This window comes from Bufo bufo, chromosome 4 (assembly GCF_905171765.1).
Source record: "Bufo bufo chromosome 4, aBufBuf1.1, whole genome shotgun sequence".
NCBI classification, from domain to species: Eukaryota; Metazoa; Chordata; class Amphibia; order Anura; family Bufonidae; genus Bufo; species Bufo bufo.
Genome location: NC_053392.1, coordinates 66,313,780 through 66,335,315, shown reverse-complemented (window position 1 = coordinate 66,335,315; position 21,536 = coordinate 66,313,780). Strand labels below are relative to the sequence as shown.

The following is a 21,536-nucleotide window of genomic DNA, read 5'->3' as shown; positions in this document are numbered from 1 at the left end:
CTTGCTGTGCCTGCACAAGACGTTGCAACCACCGCCCTCAGCAGTCACTTCCTGGCATCACCATCCACTCAAAGTTGCCCTGGTTAAAAAAACAAAAAACTGGAAGGGCTAAATTGACAGAAGGCAAGGCAACACAGGTAGGCAGGGCCAACAAAATACCGCCACAGCAGAACCAAATACCGCAGTGCAGCATAAAGCACTGACTCTCCAGCACTCAACTGTATCATCCTGAGGACGTAAATACAGTTGAGTTAGGGAGGACACCTGTGGCCGCCAGGTGCAAAAGTACTTGATGCTCCTAGCGTTAATTAATGCTGAAAGCATCAGATTGATATAAACCCGGCCATGAGAGGGATAAGTAAGTATCACACATGACCTCTGAGACCAGTGATTGGCTGCATTTCATCGCTGGCAGCCTGTGAACTAATCCACTAACTAATGGACTAATGAACTAATTTTTTTTAATCCATATAGAACTTTTGGGCGACCCTTTAAGGCTACATGCACACGAACGTTGTTTGTTTCCGTGTCCGTTCCATTTTTTTTTGCGGATAGGATGCGGACCTATTCATTTCAATGGGTTCGCAAAAAAAAATGCGGACAGCACACGGTGTGCTGTCCGCATCAGTATGTCCGTTCCGTTGCCCTGCAAAAAAAATTGCGGATGTCCTATTTTATTCTAGTTTGCGGACAATGATAGGCATTATTACAATGGATCCGCCAAAAAAAAAAGGATCCGCAAAAAAAAAAAACGGATGCCATATGGAACGTCATCCTTTTTTTTTTGCGGATCCGCAATTTGCGGACCGCAAAACACATACGGTCGTGTGCATGTAGCCTTACTTTTATGCCTCATTAAATAACAATTCCTGAACATCTATTCTTAGAACTCTTCCACGGATTGTCCCTCTATTACTCTTCCTGGACATATGTGAATATTTTTACAACTGGGTGTTACCATTCCACTTGTCAATTAGGTGTTCACCTGCACATTCTAATAAGTATTGACTATGTCAGGGTGCAGGGAGCCATCTTACTGTCACAGAAATGGTTATTCCCATTTATTAATTTATTGATACATTTCCTGAAGGAATAATAGAAGAACAGAGGTGCAAATTTTGCACGGACTGCAAAATCTTTGTACTTCAAACAAAGACACCAGGACATCTTGTGGCATCAGACTACACACGTCTCTTTTTAATAGAGATTTTTTTTTTTTTTTTTTACAGGGGTTGATTAGAGCTTGACATTGGTCTTGGGATCTTAAACGTTTGACCCGGAATGGAGCTTTGGCATTAGATAAAGTACAGGGTAGATGTCTTATGTTTTATGTGTTTGTTCTGCCTCTAGTGTTTCCTATCCCTTTATGTGTTGGACAGGTTTATTCTACCAGGAGATGTAGACTTTGATGACATCCCATATGAAGACTTCTTGACTCCAGAAGAAGAGGCAGAAAGCCGAATAGAGAGAGAAAACCAGAGACGTAAAGAGCTGCTGCAGAGGGTGGACCTTGACAAGTGAGTGGCTTTGGGTATTATTGATAATCCCTGTGTAAGGGCTCATGCACATTGCCGGTCCGCAATATATGGAGGGAGGGGAGGGGCCTGAATGCGGCCAGGAGGGATCTGATTGGTGGTGATGTCATCCTGTAGTTCACAGGAAGTCAGTCACAAGGGAGAGACCCGGTTCCGGTTGACACATCAGATTTGAGATCACATGACCAGGTTCCCAAAATGAAAAGGTTCAAAATGTAGGGATAGAACGGAGATATGGTGTAACAACTTACCCTGCTAGAATACTGGTGGTAAGTTAGTATGTAAAAAAAAAAAACTAAAAAAAACCCTGAGTGCTTATAGGTTTAGTGTTATATTCTCTATAACCCTAGTGAAATGTAGGTTGTCCAGCTCTGCTCAACTCCATATGCACAAGGGTGATTCTAAACGGCTGCCCCAGCTGAGATAGGGTTTACCAAACTGCATTGGCTTTGGTACCATCTAAATGAATGATATACCCAGTACTTAGAGCATATGTATGCTACAGTCGGCTTCATGTAACATGATGCTGTGCAATGCCGGCACTTGATCTTGATGCCTGTAGTACACCCTCGCAACTGGTTCTTCTGCAGTCTTCTGCCTAACATACATTTAATGGACAGATGAAAAGGAATTGGACTGCAAGATCTGACTACACAAGGTTTGCTTGTTGTCTGTTACCATGGAGACGTATATTCTGCAGAGGAGCTGTAGAAACAAAAGGATCAGAATTTTTTATTGACAAAGTTGCAAATTTGCTACATTTAGAAAATAAAATAAAATTGGTTAGTGATGGTGGATATAGCCTTTTAAGTTATTTTGTTAAACTAGGTCAGAATATCGGGACAGTGGCCGTCAGTAGCTCATACATTTTAAAGATATGTGCCGCCGTGGGACTTATTATTATTCCCACTATCACCTATACCATTCTTATGTATTGCTTTGTGGTTTTTCTCTTTGTGTTGGTGGAAGAAAGCCACCATTAGGCTCCATTCACACGTCCACAACGTGTTTTGCGGATCCACGGATCCGCAAAACACGGACAGCGGCAATGTGCGTTCCGCATTTTGCGGACCGCAGATTGCCGGCACTAATAGAATATGCCTGTTCTTGTCCGCAATTGCGGACAAGAATAGGACATGTTCTATTTTTTTGCGGAACGGAAGTGCGGACCCGGAAGTGCGCAATTCCGTTCCGCAAAATGCGGAATTAAATTGTGGACATGTGAATGGAGCCTTACTAGTATGTAATATCAAACTTATCGCATGAACTTTTAATCAAAGATTTTCTTGGCCTTTCACATCTCATAACATCTGGCACCCTCTGCAGCATTACCCTTGTGCCTCCCCAGTGTCCTCCCCTCATTCCCACAGTACGGTGTCTAATTTACATGAAATTCACATAATTTAGGGGGAATAATGCTTTTCATACCCTGACACATGACGTCGTATGGCTTCAGTAGTGAGTAACATATGACTTTCCCACACAGCTTAACACTTGAGCAGAAGGAGATCTGCCGCTGCAGGCTTAAGTTATTGACCTACCTAGATCGCCTATCTACATATGAGGTAAGTGGCAGCGGCGTAACCTTGCCTTCATATAGACACATCACAGTGAGTATAATGCGGTCCGATGGGATACCACACATATCCTATCACCCTGTGTGCACACTGCTGGAATGACCCGTCCATTGCACCCGGCTGTCCTTCCATGGTGTGGCCACAAACTATTTGGGTTGAAGTATGCCTATTTAAAGGGGTGATCCAGGATTATAAAAATGTCCCTTTATTTCCAAAAACAGCACAAGTTTGAGTCTGGTTTTGCAGCTCGGCCATAGTCGCACGCTGTGGACAGGTGTGGTGCTGTTTTTGGAAGACAGCTTTTCTAACCCTTTGAAGCGCCTTTAACTTCTCTTACAGTATCTGCACCTCACAGAATAAACCGGATACATGCAATGATATGTGCTCCTGCTACTGCACCATGTATTGTAGAAATCACAATCTGTAGACTGCATATATGAATACGGTGTATGGATTCCCATATAAGCTGCAGTAAAGAACTTCGGGGGCCACTTTTGCTTGTAAAAATATTAATCAATAAAGAAAGTACCCGTATATTACAAAGAATATTATTACTTGAAAGTTTAATGGGTTGTCTCACTTCAGCAAATGGCATTTATCATGTAGAGAGTTACTACAAGGCACTTACTAATGTATTGTGATTGTCCTTATTGCCTCCTTTGCTGGCTGGATTCATTTTTCCATTGTATCCAGGGGTTACGACCACCATGCAATGCAGAGGTGGTGGTTGTGCTTGCACACTAAAGTTAAAAGCACTGGCCTATGCGCGCTCCCGTGGTCCCGGCCACTAGAGATGCTGGTGCTTTTTTCCTATAGTTTGCAAATACGACCACCACTGATGGATTACATAGTGGTCATAACCCCTGGAAACGAGCAGTTTATAATGTGATGGAAAAACGAATGCAAAGGAGGCAATATGGAGAATCACAATACATTAGGAAGAGCCTTGTATTAACTTTCTCTACATAATAAATGCCATTTGCTGAAGTGAGACAACCTCTTTAACATTCATACAGTCACTGTACACTGTACAGAGCTGTTGACATTTTCCCTTTAATATATTCAATTTTGAGCTATGATCTTGTGAATTCCCAGGCTCAAAGCCTTAGGCTCATGCACACTAGCGTGGTTTGGATGCGCACCCATCCACTTCAATGGGGCTGCAAAAGATGCGGACAACACTTCGTGTGCTGTCCGCAGTCATTGCTCTGTTCCGTGGCTCCTCAAAAAAAAAAGAGAACATGTTCTATTCTTGTCTGTTTTGCGGACAAAAATAGGCATTTCTATAACGGACCGTTCTGCAGATTTCGGAAAGCACATGGGCATCATCCGTGTTTTGCGGATGCGCAATTTGCTGACCGCAAACACGGCGTGGTTGTGTGAATCCGCCCTTAGACTGCACTTCTGAGATTTAAGAGCCTGCAGTCATAGTCCCTTCAACCTCTTCCCTATTTTAGAAAGAAGTAGACTGCCCATCAGACTACACAGGGTTTGTTTGTTGTCTGTCACCATGGAGACACAGCTCTTTTATAGACTTGGAACAGTAGGACATATTTAATGGAGATTGTTTGCAAAGTTGCCTTTTTTTGTAGATGCATAGGAGCATTAAAAATGGTTATAAAGACGTATATACGTGTGTGTATAAGAAAAAAAGCTTCTAAATTAAAAACAAAAAAATATCAGTGAGAACATAAATATGAAAATATACAACAGAAACCTACTTTAACGAGGACCTTCCACCGCTCCTGACATGCCTGTTTAATAGCTTCATGCATCTCCCTATATAATAACAATTCTGGAGAATCTATTCTTATGGCTCTATGTTGTGCCAATCCTTTATTATTTCTACTAGAAGTTATGAATGAATGGCTAGCAGTCTGCAGTAAGGGTACAGAGGGGAGGTAACCAGTTGGGGGGTGTACCTTCATAGTGTGACAATGGCAGCACTGATTGGATAGAGTGAGCTGTGCAGGGACAACCCCCCAACTGGTGACCTCCCCTCTGTACCCTTACTGCAGACTGCTAGCAGTTCATTCATAACTTCAAGTAGAAATAATAAAGGATTGGCACAACATAGAGCCATAAGAATAGATGCTCCAGAATTGCTATTAGCCTTCAGTAAGGGTACAGAGGGGAGGTCACCAGTTGGGGGGGGGGGGGGGTTCACTCTATCCAATCAGTGCTGCCATTTTCAGTCTGTGCACGTACCCCCCCAACTGGTGACCTCCCCTCTGTACCCTTACTGCAGACTGCTGGCAATGTATTCATAGCTTCTAGTAGAAATAATAAAGGAACGGCACAACATACAGACATAAGAATAGATGCTCCAGAATTGTTATTACATGAAGCTATTAAAACAGACATGTCAGGAGTGGTGAAAGGTCCTCTTTAATTGTGATCGATGAGAGATGCCATATCTTGTGATGTACAGATTGTGCCTTGAGCATTAATAATCTGGAGGAGCGTTGAGTCCTATCACTCCATGCCTGGCCGCCTGTTTGCTGAGCCGGCGCCGCCTGGTGTGCAGTGTTGGAGCCGCTGATAAGTAGATTGGAATTATCCATTTATAATCTGCTTCATTACCATATTTTGAAGGATTTCTCAAACATCTGCTTCTTTCTCCTAAAGGAGATCCTCGGGGGGCATCAGGCAGCCGAGAAGAGATACGACGCCGACTTCTTCAAGAAGTTTAGGAACCAAAATATTGTGCTGTCAGCGAGAACATATGCTCGGGTAATGTTACAGAGTCAGAACAATAAAGGCGGAATTGATTCCTCTTTAAGTGAGCCGCCTTTCACCTCCATTATCATTTATAATCTGCTTCAGTTAGTTAACTCGGCGTTAAAGCCCAGCGCGCTTTGAACTCTGCATAGCGAGATGATCCTGTCAATACTAATTCACAATTAAGTAATCCTCTCTAACTAGATATGAAGCCGTGCAATGCCGGGCACGGTGACAAATGTTATTATCCATCTGCCTTTGTTATTTTTAATATGCGGATAATCTAAGGGCACCGGAAGTTACCGTTTTTTTTTTTTTTGCTGCGGTGTAATTGCAGCCGTGTTATCCGTATCGGCAGAGATTGGTAGGGCTACGAGGAATTTAACATAAAAAAATTAAGCAGATAAAATGTGATGGAGGGTGAAACGGTTTGTGCTACATTTACGTAAATGTCTTTCGAATGTTGAGAATTTACTTAAAATTTTAGGTTTGCTTTGGTGCTGCTTTGCAGGATATATTAAAGGGGTTGTCCCATCTCTCCATTTCCACAGGGTAGCCGGGCTTATGGAAATTGCTGAGCGGCCCTGCGCTCCGCTGCTTGCATAGCACCCATTGTGACAATGGCGCCAAACGTAGCTGTGTCGTTTTTGATGCAGTGTAGTCGCTTTTAATATACTGTAGTTAAATTCTCCCTTCTCAAAGGGGTTGTCTGAGATTTGGATATTGATGGCTCATCAAAATCAGAAAGGTGGGGGTCCAGCTCCCATCGATCTGCTATTTGGAGGGAGCGTGGTGCTCCAGTGAGTGCTGCAGCCTCTTCCTAGGCCAATGACGTTACATTAATCAATCAATTGTCCTATGCGCCTCTCAGTTCCATTAAAGTGAATGGTCCTGAGTTGCCATACTATAGAATTTACGACACTGTGCTTGGTAAGCTGCCAGGAGGTCGCAGCGCTCACTGGAGCTCCATGGCTTCTTCACATAGCTGATCGGTGGGGGTGCCGGGAGTCAGACCCCCACCTATCCTGAAGATAGGCCATCAATGTCAAAATCTCATACAACCCCTTTAAATACTTTTATGTAACCGGATATGGTAGTGAAAAAAATCTGAATAATTGTTATGAATCGTTAATTTTTTTGTCATTTTAGGAAAGCAATGTGCAAGCTTTGGACCTGCTCTTTACCTTCCATGGGTCGGATCTGCTCCCTCACCGCCTGGCTATTCTCTCTAATTTCCCTGAGACCACCCCTCCTCATAAATATGCCATATTGCTACCCGAGGCAAGGTAAGGTCAGCCATGACACCTTTTGGGTGGAGATTTATTTAAACTAGAGCAAAGGAAAACTGGCTTAGGGGCCCATAGCAATCAATCAGATTCCGTCTTTCATTTTTTAGCGCTCCTCTGGAAAAATGGAAGATTGGATTGCTGTGGGCAACTAAGCCAGTTTTCCCTTTGCTCTAGTTTTAATAAATCTCCCCCATTTATTCTGGATTGTCCTTTTTGAGGAGCATTGTAATAGCTTTTATCTGAGGTCTTCTTTGTGTCTCTTCACAGCCGTCCTCTGTGGTTTGGTTCATGGCTCTTGTGTATATGACATTTTGTACTTCATTTGATAATGGCCTGCAAACAATTGGTCATGTGGCATTAGATGAGAGTAATTTCCGTCTCTTTGTGCATTTCATATCATTAACTCGAGGTTGTATTCTCCTTTTTCACATGTAATGATAATTTGTTGCCGACTATCCATTACTGAAACGCGGTGAGAGAGAAGAGGTAGAAATGTCCCTGTGGAAACACATACAGGTTCTGTGCTTAGCAGTATTGTCTTCATATCCTGGGCTTGAATCTAACCCGTGCCAGCATCTGCATGGTATATAATGTACAGTAGGTCCTTCCTGTCCACCCCAAAGTTGTCTATGGTCCAACTGAGGGACGGTACTCCATATGCTGCATAATTCACATAGCATAGTGGTACTCAATGTGACTCTGTAGCATCAGCAACCAGTATTCTCGGTCTCTAGTGACCCCTTATTTAGGGCAGATTAAAGGGGTTTCCTGGATTTTGATATTGATGGTCCCATCTCAGGATAGGTTATCAATATGAGATCGTCGGGGTTCTGACTCCCGACACCATTGCCGGTAAGCTGTTTCAGGAGGCTGCAGGGCTCTGGTGAGCACCGCGGCCTTCTCGCAGCTTACCAAGCACAGCGCTGTCCATTGTATAGTGGCTGTGCTTGGTATCACAGCTCAGCCCCATTCACTTGAATGGGATGGAGCTGTGTCTAGGCCATGTCACCAATGAACGAGATGTTGATCACATGGCCTGGGAAGTGCTTTGTAGAAAGAACATGCCCCCCAAGATGCCAGCTTGAAATAAATCTGGTTCTAAGTTTTTTTGACCGACATTGTCATGTACTATATGATATTGGATTTTTATTTTTTACATTGATCATGGTATAAACCCTTTAAGAGGCATTGCTGCTCAGTCTCTAAAGACCCCTTATGGAGGACAGATTAAAGAGGGTTTGTGGGATTTTCATATTGATGACCTCGGGAATAGGTCATCGATATGAGATTGGCGGGGCTCCGACTCTCGGTAACCCACCGATCAGCTGCTTGAGGATGCCCCAAGGCTTCAGTGAGTGCCACAGCCTACCAAGCACAGTGCAGTTTGATAGTGACTGTTCTTGGTATTGTAGCTTAGCTCCATTCACTTGAATGGGCTGAGCAGCGCTAGGCTATGTGACTGATGAACGTGATATCACATGGCCTAGGAAGAGGCCTAAGTCACATGGAGCACCACAGACTTTTCAAACAGCTAATTGGCGTGGTGGCCAGGAGTCTGACTTCCACTGATCTGATATTGATTACCTATCCTGGGGATAGGCCATCAGTATAAAAATCCTGGATTTTAACGCTTTCGCTACCAGCGCTGTACATGTAGCGATGAGAGCGATAACTGCAAGCACGAGCGGGCTCCATGGCCAGTGGGTCTCCGCTGTTTCAAATAGCAGAGACCCGCGGCTAATGACCGCGACCAGATTGCGGTCATTAGAGCCTTTAGATGCATCTAAAAGCTCAAAAACTTGAAATCACACGCTTCTGGGCTTCTTATTTGCATCCTCTGCGGCCAATGAGGATACCTGTAATTTATTTTGACTGGCAGGTGACAGGCCAACATAAGAAATGAGCAATTCTCTCATCATGGATCTATAAGAACCATGATGGTTCAGAATAAAAAAAAAAAGAATTTTGTAGCCTCAAACATGAGCTACAATACCATAAAAAAGTGGGAAAAAAAACCTGTTAAAAAATGTATAAAAAATATTTAAATCGCCCCTTTCTGTAGAATAAAAAAATAAATACATAATAACAAAAAAATATAAACACCATGGGCATCACCGCGTCTAAAAACGCCCATCCTATTAAAATCTAAAAATATTTTTCCAATACGGCGAATGGCGTAATGGGAAAAAAGGGTCAAAGTGGTCGATTTGCCATTTTTTTCATCGCAGAAAAAATGTGATCACAAAGTCACACACACTCCAAAATGGTATCAATAAAAGCTACAGATCGTCCCGCAAAAAATGAGTCCCCACACAACTCAGTAGATATAACTATAAAAAATTTATGTTTTTTTTTTCAGTTTTAATTTATTTTTACACTATTTAGACATAAAAATCCAATACAAATGGTGTATCGTAATCATACTGACCTAGAGAATTAAGTGCACAGGTCAGTTTTGCTGCTAAGGGAATGCCGTGGAAACAAAACCCATAAAACGATGGAGAGATTGCGTTTTTTTTTCCAATTCCACTCCATTTGGAATTTTTTGCTGCTTCCCACTACATTACATGCCATATTAAATGGTGGCATTAGAAAGTACAACTTGTCGCGCAAAAAATAAGCACAAAAAATGTCTTTATTTGGGCATTAGGGGCGGTGCTAAAGCTGTGACAGGGGAAGGAGAAGGGCATCATGGGATTGGTTGGATACAGCAACAGGAAGTGCTACGTACAGGATGGAAACAAACGGGCAGATTGGCAAAATTCCCTATGGGCCGATGCTCAGGAGGCCTCTTAAAGGGTAACTGTCATGTTTTCATCAAAGAATACATTTTAGCATAAGCATAAAGCAATCTTTAGTTTCCTCATATACCGCTGTTTTCCTTTTCACCTTAGTTATGGCTGTTTAAACATTTATAATATGAGGATCTTCTCAAGTTGGCTCCTCTGCCAGTTCTCTGAGACCAAAACTGCTTTCCCTCACTTCCCTTACACATTTGCTGTAGCCAGCAGCCTCCTCACTCTGAAGCCTAATGCAGGCATGCAGTGTGATGGACCGCCCCTCTGTCTTCTGTTTATACTAAAGGGAAGACAGACAAGCCATAGCAACAGTCTTTTAAGGGAGCAGTGGAAAGGGACAGAGGAGATTAATGAAAGCTGTGATTATAAGGTAATTACAGATCTTTTGACACTCTGACACTGGCCAGATACATAATGAGCTCTCAGCAGTAATTAAAGCTGTGAGAATCAGGTACCCAGCCAGCAACCTCACATGCCCTCCTAAATTCACCTCCTAGACTCCCTGCCCATATCTTAAAAATAGGCAATGTGGACCCGCCTACAAAAATGGGGCCACTTTTAGTTTTTAAATTTTTTTTTCAGGGCCACTTTAAGTTCCTGATCAACCCCTGGAAACAAACCAAGTGATTGGTTTACATGGTGAAGGAAAGTTGAAATAAAAATATAAAAATAAAAATATATAAAAAGCTTTCAGAAGATGTACTTGAGGTAAGCAACTACACAAGCCTGTCTGATAAAAACCATAGGAATCCTGGAAGGCCAGTGAAAAAAATTTCAGCCTTTTTTTCAGTTAAATGCCATCTAGCGGGAGTAGCAGCCTGGGTATTGTGTGTGGCGTCTTGCATCCGTAGTACATTAATTGCTCACTCCATCCAGAGCCTCTCCTTCTCTCGCAGCATTGTTGTCACCTCTCTCCGTGACCTGCTGCCTTTTTATGTGCAGTCCCGCTTAATCTACACTCTCCTATTCCTGGGGAAAAAAATTACATTTTCTCCTCTTGATTATATACTTCATGAGATATAATTCTGACGTTTTCGATTTCAGAGAAATATTGATGTCGGGATCATTACTTGAACCGATGTAAAGAATAAAGCAATGTGCTGCCGGGGAGGTTATCTGTAATTTACAGGCGCCCGGAGAATGATCAGCATTTTCCAGCTCGATTTAAAAAAAATAAAAAAAAATAAAAGAAAATCTCTGAAATGAATCTATGAAAAGGTTATTTTACATTCATTTCTACATTTTTTTTTTATACAGCTCTTATTGTGTTTTTCAATGTTGTTTTCATCTATTATTTACTGTACCTTCAACTTAACCAATTTAACCCCTTCCCTACGTGCAAAGTACAAACATGGAGCCCTCTCACGCATGCAGCGGGTATCATGGCCGGAGGGTCTCCGCTGTTTTAAACAGCAGAGACCCCTCGGCTAATGACCGCCACTGGCAATAATGTTGATTGTGGTTATTGAAACTAGATGCTGTGATCAAGTGAGATCACGACATCTAAAGGGTGAAAAACCTTCTTACTGGCATACTCTGCGGCCAATGAGGATGCCAGTAATTGATTTCAATGAACTGGGTCTCGCTGAATAGACCCAGGGTATTTAAGATGCAATTCTTATTTTTGCCAGCAGGTGGCAGGGCATCATCAGAAATGAGCAATTCTGAACAATTAATGGATGTAAAAAAAAATAAAAAATGTTCAGAATTAAAAAAAAAAATGTAATGGATTTTGTAGGCTCAAATACGAGCTTCAAAATCATTTTCAAAAAGTAAAAGAAAAAACTAAAAAAATATATTAAATAAATATAAAAGTTTATACTGATAGGGTATATCAGTAAACATTGCCGCTCTTCTGCTTCTAGAGTATGTTCACCAGCTGCCAATCAGATCTGTTGATTGACGGCTGTCGAAACGTATTCAGGTGCTCCTCAGCAAGCACAGCACTTTCATAAAGGAGACTGCAGTGGTTCGACAGGCCATGCGAGGCCTAAAGTAGCACAGTGCCCTGAAGGTCAAGTGTTCATTTTTGTCTCCTTAGGCCTCATGCACACGACAGTATTTTTTCACGGTCCGCAAAGCGGGGTTCCGTTGTTCCGTGATCCGTTTCCGTTTTTTTTTTCTGTGTGTCTTGATTTTTGGAGGATCACCAGACATGAAAAGTGAAAAAAAATCTAAGTCAAGTTTGCATTGAAAATGATAGGAAAAAAACTGACACGGATCACGGACGCGGATGACAATCTTGTGTGCCTCTGTGTTTTTTCACGGACCCATTGACTTGAATGGGTCCGCGAACCGTTGTCCGTGAAAAAAATAGGACAAGTCATATTTTTTTCACGGACTGGAAACACGGATCACGGACGCGGATGACAAACGGTGCATTTTCCGAGTTTTCAACGGACCCATTGAAAGTCAATAGGTCCGCAGAAAATCACGGAAAACGGAACAACGGACACGGAACCCAACAACGGTCGTGTGCATGAGGCCTTACCCAAACCTCACGGGTGTTTTTGTGCACTTTTGTTTTAATAATTATCGCGTCGGAGCATTAACGGTAATCGATATGTGTAGACCAGGGATGCCCAAGCTGCTGCCCTCCAGCTGTTGCAAAACTACAACTCTCAGCATGCCCGGACAGCCTACAGCAGGGCATGGTGGGAGTTGTAGTTTTACAACAGCTGGAGAGCCGCAGGTTGTGCATCCCTGGTGTAGACTATTGTTAGGCGTTGTCAGGGCAGAGGTGGAGCTGCACAGGAACTGCCCAGGCAGTAATACCATCTGACTCCTGTCTTTTGCCTCATAAATTAGTAAAGACGGCTCTACTGGGTAAGCCAGCGGGGGGCGCTGTTGGCATTATACGTTAAATTCTGCCATTTGTAAATAGAGATCTGAGAATCCCCTCGAATATGTGTTCAGAATGTGTACAGCACTACTGCTTGGGATTTTAAGGGTATATTCACATGCAGCAGATTTGTTGCACACATTTCTGTCATTATCCCATCCAACAGAATGGGTTTTGCCAAAACCCTTGTGCTTGCTGCAGGAAAAATCTCATTCAAGTGAAAGGAGCTGATTTCCATTTGCAGACATTTCTGCAAAAAATGTTGCTGCTATAGACAAGCAGCCACTTCTGACACTTGATTTCGTGGAAGTGCGTCACTTTTACACCAAATGATGACCTTCAGATTGTAGATAAAGTATCATTCTTTTATGACCCCCTTTGCATGGGCCAACAGCGCCGGAAGTCATCAGGAATGATCTGCTAATTCCCAATAACTGCTCCTCAGAGGAAGTGAGATCAGCATTTATATGCGGAAATCATCTCTGCTGTATGGAGACAAGAGAATGCTGCGGCCATCGCACTTCCCCATAGAGAATCATGGCTTCTTTAGACAGGACAATCTGCTGGCTAGAAACAATGGGGGTCATTTACAAAGATTTGCGCTCCACGCTGGTCTTTGTTTCCCCTTTTCGCTGGTGTAGAAAGAGACAAATTTCTGACAAGGCTCAGGCCTCGTCATAATTTCGGTGCACTGCTGGCAGTCCGTGCGCCTGTTGTGAAAACTACTCCAGCCCCTGACTGAATTACTTTTTACTCCTCTTTTACACCTGTTTTCAGGCGTAAAAGTAAGTAAACTTGTCGAGGCCAATGTCCCGGCCTCTATTACTCACACTCCACTCCCAAGTGGCTAGGATGGCCTAAAAACCAAAATATTAAGTATTATATTAATGTAATATAAAGTTGCAAAATGAGGTCTTCCGTCTTTTTTTTAAACGTCATGGCACGCCAGGAGTACAATATTGATGAGCTATCCTCGGTATAGGTCATCAATATCTGATTGGTTGGGGGTCCAGCACCTGAAGCCCCCACTGATGAGATGTTTGAAGAGGCCGCAACGCTATCTATGCACAGCGCCATACATTGTATAGTGGCAGTGATTGGTATTGCAGCTGAGCTGCGACAAGTCCATGCGACAAGTCCCTTTAAGCTTCTACTCCCAGCTAGCTGTGGTGAAACGACTTCTTCTAACATGCTCTGATGGCCACAAACTTAAGTGAAAAAATATATATATATATATCAATAACCCCAATAAAACCACAAAACCATAATAAAATGTGAAATGTAGCTTATGATTGATTATGGCCTGTGTCTCTTCTGCTCCTGGTCCAAGGCTATGGCGCTAGGTAGACCTCAGAAGACCTCGGTGATAGAAGTCTGGTTTACATGGAGTTCGAGAGGTTCCTTCCATGTATAACCAAGTCGTATATATTCATTGCGCTCACTGTATGTATTCTAAAGCGTCAGACATAGTGAAAAGGGCTAATATTCCTGCTGTCGCCTCTGCCGGATCAGGGATATGAGTGTATCTGCAATGTGGGCGCCCGTCTTCTGTTACTGTAGCAACCAGATGTGTCTTTATTAAGTGCGGATCGTTAAAGGCAATGGCGGTGGCAATATACTCGGCAGATTTGCATGACAATTGAGAATTAATTGACTCTGGGAACAGTAATGATCACAGCCACTTCTGCTATTGCAGCTGCACACTTGCAAAGTAGAAACGGAGAGCGTAACAAAAGCCTCGTTCTTTAACATTTCATCGCTCCCTGGCTCGAAGGAATAGGGCAGGAGAACAGGACCTGTGGCTCGTCTTCTCCCTCTCTTTATTCATCCTCGTCGGGTGTCACAGGCTTTATAAATCGCCGTAAATCCCTGCCGGACAGGCTCGTCCCTGGTGAATATCTTACCATTGATCTGCAGATGCCTTAGCGATTGTCCTTAAAGAGTCACTCTACTTCCACACAATTTCATTTCATTTAATAGAGAATGGTGTAACATCAGGTTCCCTATAAAGGGTATACCGGTTATAACAAGTCATCCCCTATCCACAGGGTAAGGGCTAATTATCAGATCGGTGGAGGACCTACAGTGCTAGACTATCTCCCGCACTACCAAAGAAATGAATGGAGCGGCAGTGGGCTTTTCCCGCCAGCCCCACTGGTGCTCCACAGGGTACGGTGCCCCCGTTCTTGTGATCAGTGGAGGTCCTAGAGGTAGGAGCCCCACCAATCTAATAGTTGTATTCTGGAATTCTTGTTATAACTGGAATATCCCTTTAATGATCCGGCTGAGCGATCATACAGCGCTCTGCTGGATCAATGAGAGAGGGGCGGCCTCTGCGCATTTCACTCTCTCCCTGCCTGACACTGATCTGTATGATCCATGCAGGCAGGAGGGTGCGGGTTCTTGAAGAGGAACACCGCCATCTCCATACTGAAAGGTCCTAAGGTACAGTGAAGAGAAATGAAAACCCAATCACTGGAAGCAGGAAGAGAATACTGTGGTGTAGGGGTGTGTGTGTGTGTGTGTGTGTGTTTGTGTGTGAGAGAGTTAGCTGCATAGAAAAGCTGTGTTGGTTATGGGGTGTATGCAGCTGTGCTTTGTGTGTATGTTTTCTGTGTAGCAGGGCTGTGTTTGCCAGGTGTGTATGCAGCAATGCTGTGTTTGTAAGTTACAGACCTTGGCCCCTCCACTTCATTAAACCACCAGGGAAGGTTTAATAAGTAGAAAATATTTTTTTCAAATTTTTTTATGGTCTAAACCTGGGGTGGGACTTTATAGTCAGGTGCATCTTATAGCCTTGAAAATACGGTATATATGTGGGCCAGTATGGGACACTTAGTTGTTTATATTGTAGAGGACATTTGTGGCCCCTACAGTTTGGGGGGGGGGGGGGTGGAGGCTGAGGGAGAAGGATGCTGGGCACCCACTCACTAGTGTATTGGAGAGAGACTCCTGCTATGCTCACAGTCAGCGCCCACATCGAAGCGCTGTACAGGAATGTACAACGTGATGTGGGTAGTACCATGCAGTGTCTCATCCAAACTCATTCCACTAGGTAGCGGGAGCTGCGCTTCCTGCTACCCTAACTTACAAGTTAAGGTCAGCTACTTCTGCTTCACCAACCTGTGGCCACCGGCTCCTGCTGCATTCAGCTCCCACATGGAAGCACTGGGCAGGGATGTGCATAGTGGTGTGGGTGGTGCTCACCGGCTCCTGCTGCATTCAGCGCCCACATGGAAGCACTGGGCAGGGATGTGCATAGTGGTGTGGGTGGTGCTCACCGGCTCCTGCTGCATTCAGCGCCCACATGGAAGCACTGGGCAGGGATGTGCATAGTGGTGTGGGTGGTGCTCACCGGCTCCTGCTGCATTCAGCGCCCACATGGAAGCACTGGACAGGGATGTGCAAAGTGGTGTGGGTGGTGCTCACCGGCTCCTGCTGCATTCAGCGCCCACATGGAAGCACTGGGCAGGGATGTGCATAGTGGTGTGGGTGGTGCTCACCGTCTCCTGCTGCATTCAGCACCCACATGAATCACTGGACAGGGATGTGCAAAGTGGTGTGGGTGGTGCTCACCGGCTCCTGCTGCATTCAGCGCCCACATGGAAGCACTGGGCAGGGATGTGCATAGTGGTGTGGGTGGTGCTCACCGGCTCCTGCTGCATTCAGCACCCACATGGAAGCACTGGGCAGGGATGTGCATAGTGGTGTGGGTGGTGCTCACCAGCTCCTGCTGCATTCAGCACCCACATGAATCACTGGACAGGGATGTGCAAAGTGGTGTGGGTGGTGCTCACCGGCTCCTGCTGCATTCAGCGCCCACATGGAAGAACTGGGCAGGGATGTGCATAGTGGTGTGGGTGGTGCTCACCGGCTCCTGCTGCATTCAGTGCCTACATGGAAGCACTGGGCAGGGATGTGCATAGTGGTGTGGGTGGTGCTCACCGGCTCCTGCTGCATTCAGCGCCCACATGGAAGAACTGGGCAGGGATGTGCATAGTGGTGTGGGTGGTGCTCACCGGCTCCTGCTGCATTCAGCACCCACATGGAAGCACTGGGCAGGGATGTGCATAGTGGTGTGGGTGGTGCTCACCGGCTCCTGCTGCATTCAGCACCCACATGGAAGCACTGGGCAGGGATGTGCATAGTGGTGTGGGTAGTGCTCACCGGCTCCTGCTGCATTCAGTGCCTACATGGAAGCACTGGACAGGGATGTGCATAGTGGTGTGGGTGGTGCTCACCGGCTCCTGCTGCATTCAGCACCCACATGGAAGCACTGGGCAGGGATGTGCATAGTGGTGTGGGTGGTGCTCACCATCTCCTGCTGCATTCAGTGCCTACAGGAATGTACATATACTTATTAGCTCCTGTGCCAAGAGGTTCCTGCTGCCGTCACGGGTGGGGTGGGTGATGATATTGGTTCCACCAGTGTCCACAAAAGTATTCCAGTGGGGCAACACCCAAAGGGACCTTCACGTTGTTTTGTCCTGGGTTTATATTCCACTAAGTCATTTTGGTGAGCACGGATATTTCTATGGATTGCAATCGTCGGGAACAAGAACTCTGCCCTCAAGTGGACGCATGTTCTATTACAGTCACCGTCTTGGGATGAGCAATCTACTAGTAATGCTATTTGTGTGCCTTTCTTTTATATTTCGCCGTTTCACCTCACCCTCGCTGTAAAGTTAATTCACAGTAATTTGTTGATTCTTATTTTTTTTTCTGGGAAAGAGTCATGATGTGCTTTTTCCAGTTGTTTTATTTTGCTAATTATGGCAAACCAATTAAAAGTCGTGTTGACCTCTCAGTCGTATTAAACCGCAGAAAATAAAAGCAGCCTGATTTTATTATCAGGCCGCAAGATGTTATTTAAGGATTAAGATTTTCCAAGAAATGAACTGCAGGATAGAGATAGTTGAGTGTAATAGTCCATTAAGAGTCGTAGTAACAACGCCCCTGTTGTGTGTGCTCAGCCTTGGCGCTCTGTGAATATCTGGAGAATCAGGGTAACTGTTTATTACTTGAATCGTAAAACCTGGGGCTTTTTTAAAGGGGTTTTCCCGGGAGTATAATATTGATGACCTATCATCAGGGTAAATCACCAGTTTCTGGTCAGTTGGGTTCCGAAATTCTGCTCAACTACCAACCAGCTCTTTCAAGACGTTACTGCACTCTGGACCTCCACCGCTCTGATATTGTTGACCTATCCTGAGGACAGGTCATCAATGTTGTACTCCCCGCTTAACCCATTAACGAATAACAAACTGGCACTGGCAATCTATTTTGCAAATCCTGTCCCTTCTGAGGTTTAGTTTATTTATCCGCCCCACAAGAAACGTTACGGTTGGACACTATAGTAAAGTTGGTAGGGTACAGTAGATCTTAGGGGGCACTTTATCGTTTTAATATTTTGACATGTCACACCGTAGATATGTCAGAAGATAACCTTGGGGGGCGTCCATGAGTAAGCACCATCACTGATTCCCAGAGCCAAGTGACGGCAGCGCTCTGTAACTCAGCAGATCCTATTTGGTTCTTGCAAAAAATTTCAGAAGTTTTGGTTACGTGCTTCTTATGACGTCACTCTAGTTCTACACATCTGTAAAGTCATGTAGGAAAATCAGTAACAGAGACCTCTTGTTGTTATGAATGGATAACTCTTTTCGAGGGTCTAATGTGGTTGCACCCATTCAGATTTTTCCGATTTAAGAGTTGGGTTGTCCAAACATTTCAACAGTAAACTCTCTTAAAGGGATCGTCTCATCTTGCCATTACTAAGGCGAGATAATATTCAGTCCCGACCACCAGCCGGCCTGCAAAAAGCAGGGTGCACCGATGCTCGCTATTTCAGTAGCTCCCATTGCGTTGCATGAGAACTACAGAAATTGCATAGCACAGCAAGCCATGGTGTCTGAGTCATAGCTTGCTGTTCTGCGCTGTTTCCATAGTCCCCATGCACTGCATCGGCGCGCTCTGCTGGTGGTCGGGACTGTGTCTCATCTCGCCTCAGTAACGGCAAGATGAGACAACCCCTTTAAGCAAAATGCTGGCCCACTTTCTTTAATTGACTCAGCCGTCTTGCTAAAATCTTGCATTGAACAGCTCCAGCGCATGCCGATGAGTCCTGAATATTTCTGAGCTCCTCATTTTCTCCACCTCCTGCTGCTAATTCAGTTGGACAAAAAACGTTCAATCAGTGGCAGGAGGCGGAAAAAGCCAGGAGCTCATGAGTATCAGGACTCATCGGCACGCGCTGGAGCTGTTAGAACCTGGCAGCATAAAACTGGTGACAGATTCCCTTTAAGATGAAGAGGATTTTAAAGGGATTTTTTGGTACGTTATTCTTAATGGTCTAACCTCCGGATAAGGGCTCATGCACACAGCTGTTGCCTGTTTTGCGGTCCGAAATTGCCGATCTGCAAAAGACAGATACCGAAAGCATTCTGCATTTTGCGGAACGGAACGGCCGGCCCATAATAGTACAGTTCTATCCTTGTCCGTAATCGATCAGATGCGGACAAAAAACGTGAGCCCTAAGGAATCAGTATTTGATTAGCTGGATTTCTGACAACTCTCACCCTTTTCTGCAGGATCTACACAGTTCCACTCATTTTCATCCATTTCCGTATTGGACTGAGCTGGTCACTGCAGCTCATCACTTCAGAGGGATTTGTTGGGATTCTTTTTTTTTTTTTTCTCTCTCTAGGTTTAGTGTTCCTTTAAATTACTGCACTTGTTATAAAACACAGGATTCCAACCAAAGACAAAAATATTACAAACTAACAACAAATAAAAGTTCATAAAGATTATAAATAAGACAGACTGTAGGTCAAATACTTAAATAGGACATTGCTAAAATTTACTGCAACTTTTTCCTGAAAAACCTCCAACCTTGAAAACGGTCACTGGACAAATTATTTTTCTGTTCACAAATTATGGCTTTATGACTGTTTTCTGCTGTACGAACGTCGGTAATGGTTGTCCAAGCTTCATTTTGTGGGAAAAAAACCCTTTTTGCCATTTCGTGCTTTTTCTCGTCACCTGAAAGGGTTTGCAGCAAAGGTGTGGGGCCTCCACGGATTGACTGATTTACCGTAATTTACACTTGAAATGAATGTAAATTATAACTCCAGTCTGTACCTGCTCATAACTAGTGTAGATTTGCTCTTCCGGTGCACAGACACCCCCCATATACGCCAAGTTAATTAAGAGGCATGCAAGTTTATCTTTTTGCTGTCCATACTTTATAATACTGCAAGCGATTATGGTAAGAGTCAAGTGACTGCATCGCTGCTGTTCCGATGTGTGCCATACATAGTTCAGGTGGTCTATCTACTCCTGTAGTGTATGATACATCAGTGCTGATGTCACGTACACAAGCTGAACTCCTGGGTCTCATGGTGCATGTGTGGTACATTCACAGTTGCTGTCAGAGGCAAACGGCGCTTCTACCCCAGGATTGGGATAAGTATCAGATCAGTGGTTATTTGGCTGTTAAAACCCCACCGATCAGAGGAGCTGAGTCAAGCATGGATGCTGCTGCTCTATTCATTGACTCTTCATCTGCCGAAGATTGCTTATTGTTAGGTTTACTTTATATCTTGGGTCAACCCCTTTTAAGGGTTTATTCACACTCACATTTTTATTTTCCATGAACTTTACTGCATTACATAAATCAGATGAAGTTCTGAGTGCATTTTGACTCCTCCAGTGTGATTGCGATCTGTGACCTGCACAGCGCAAGACTCACAGGGAGTGTCTGTACCATCAGGTCTCTGCCTCTCCTTCCTCTCCCAGCTGGAACTGAATCAAAGGTTGAGTGAATACTAATGAAGCATGTTAGATATGGGTTGGAGAGGTGCCCTCTTCCAGCACAAATACTTTTACAGTACTTTTGTGGGATTTGAGCTCAAGATCTTCTGTATGGCAGGCAGAAGAGTTACCATTACACTACAGACCTGCTACAGGGATGAATTTTCTGTGCTTAAAAAGCCTTTTTTCTTCACAGGCACAACGAAGTAGAAATAAAATGGTGCCATTATTCAATCACCATAAATAATGTGTACACTAAATTTTACATGTTATTATGATTACCGGCATGCCAAATAATGTTTTTTGATACTTATGATGTGAAATATGTCTCAAAAACTTTCATGGTCTTGCTTCGTTATTTAACTTTTTAAGCTGGAAACAAATTAATCGGTGAGATTGAACCCCAGACCCCCTGTACAGTCAAGTGCTGCCGCTCCTCTATAGAAAAACACTGCTGTAAAGAGTTGCTGTTTTTTTTCTTTCTTTCTTTTAATTAAATATCACAAAACAGTATCTGGTATCCCTGTAATCATAATAACCTGTACAATATAGTGAACATATTATTTATGGTGATTGGTGAACAGTGTAAATTAAAATGGGAGGAGGAGGCACATGGTTTGCGCCCCTTCCCGACAGTTGGCTGCTCGCTAAGTGGAGATGATGCAGCGATCGCCTCCACAGTATGAGGACATGCGATGGCGGCTGCTGCTATCGTTTGTCCCCATACAAAATCATTGCTCCTGGCCAGTCGAGTGGTGTTTAGACAAATTAAAATGTCCACACCTTCAACCAGTTCAATCAATTGACAAGCATTTCACTCATTCATATGGTGATTCGTAGGGACGTTCGTTCCCAATAATTGATCCTAACAATGGATCTCGTAAATCCACCTTAAGGTTCCTCTCTGTAGACACAACATCATCAGTGACCTTGCCACTCAGGGCGGTGTTTTGCTCATTCTC

General features: G+C 44.0%; 1 protein-coding gene across 1 annotated transcript in view; it reads left to right on the top strand.

Annotated features, from left to right (window-relative positions):
• The window catches only part of NBAS (NBAS subunit of NRZ tethering complex), a 708,772-nt gene that overhangs the window by 135,305 nt on the left and 551,931 nt on the right, over window positions 1-21,536 (top strand). The window contains exons 18-21 of the mRNA XM_040427340.1: window positions 1,380-1,517; window positions 3,022-3,100; window positions 5,741-5,845; window positions 6,983-7,119. Coding sequence (XP_040283274.1) covers window positions 1,380-1,517; window positions 3,022-3,100; window positions 5,741-5,845; window positions 6,983-7,119 — 459 coding nt within the window. The remainder of the gene's footprint in view (window positions 1-1,379; window positions 1,518-3,021; window positions 3,101-5,740; window positions 5,846-6,982; window positions 7,120-21,536) is intronic.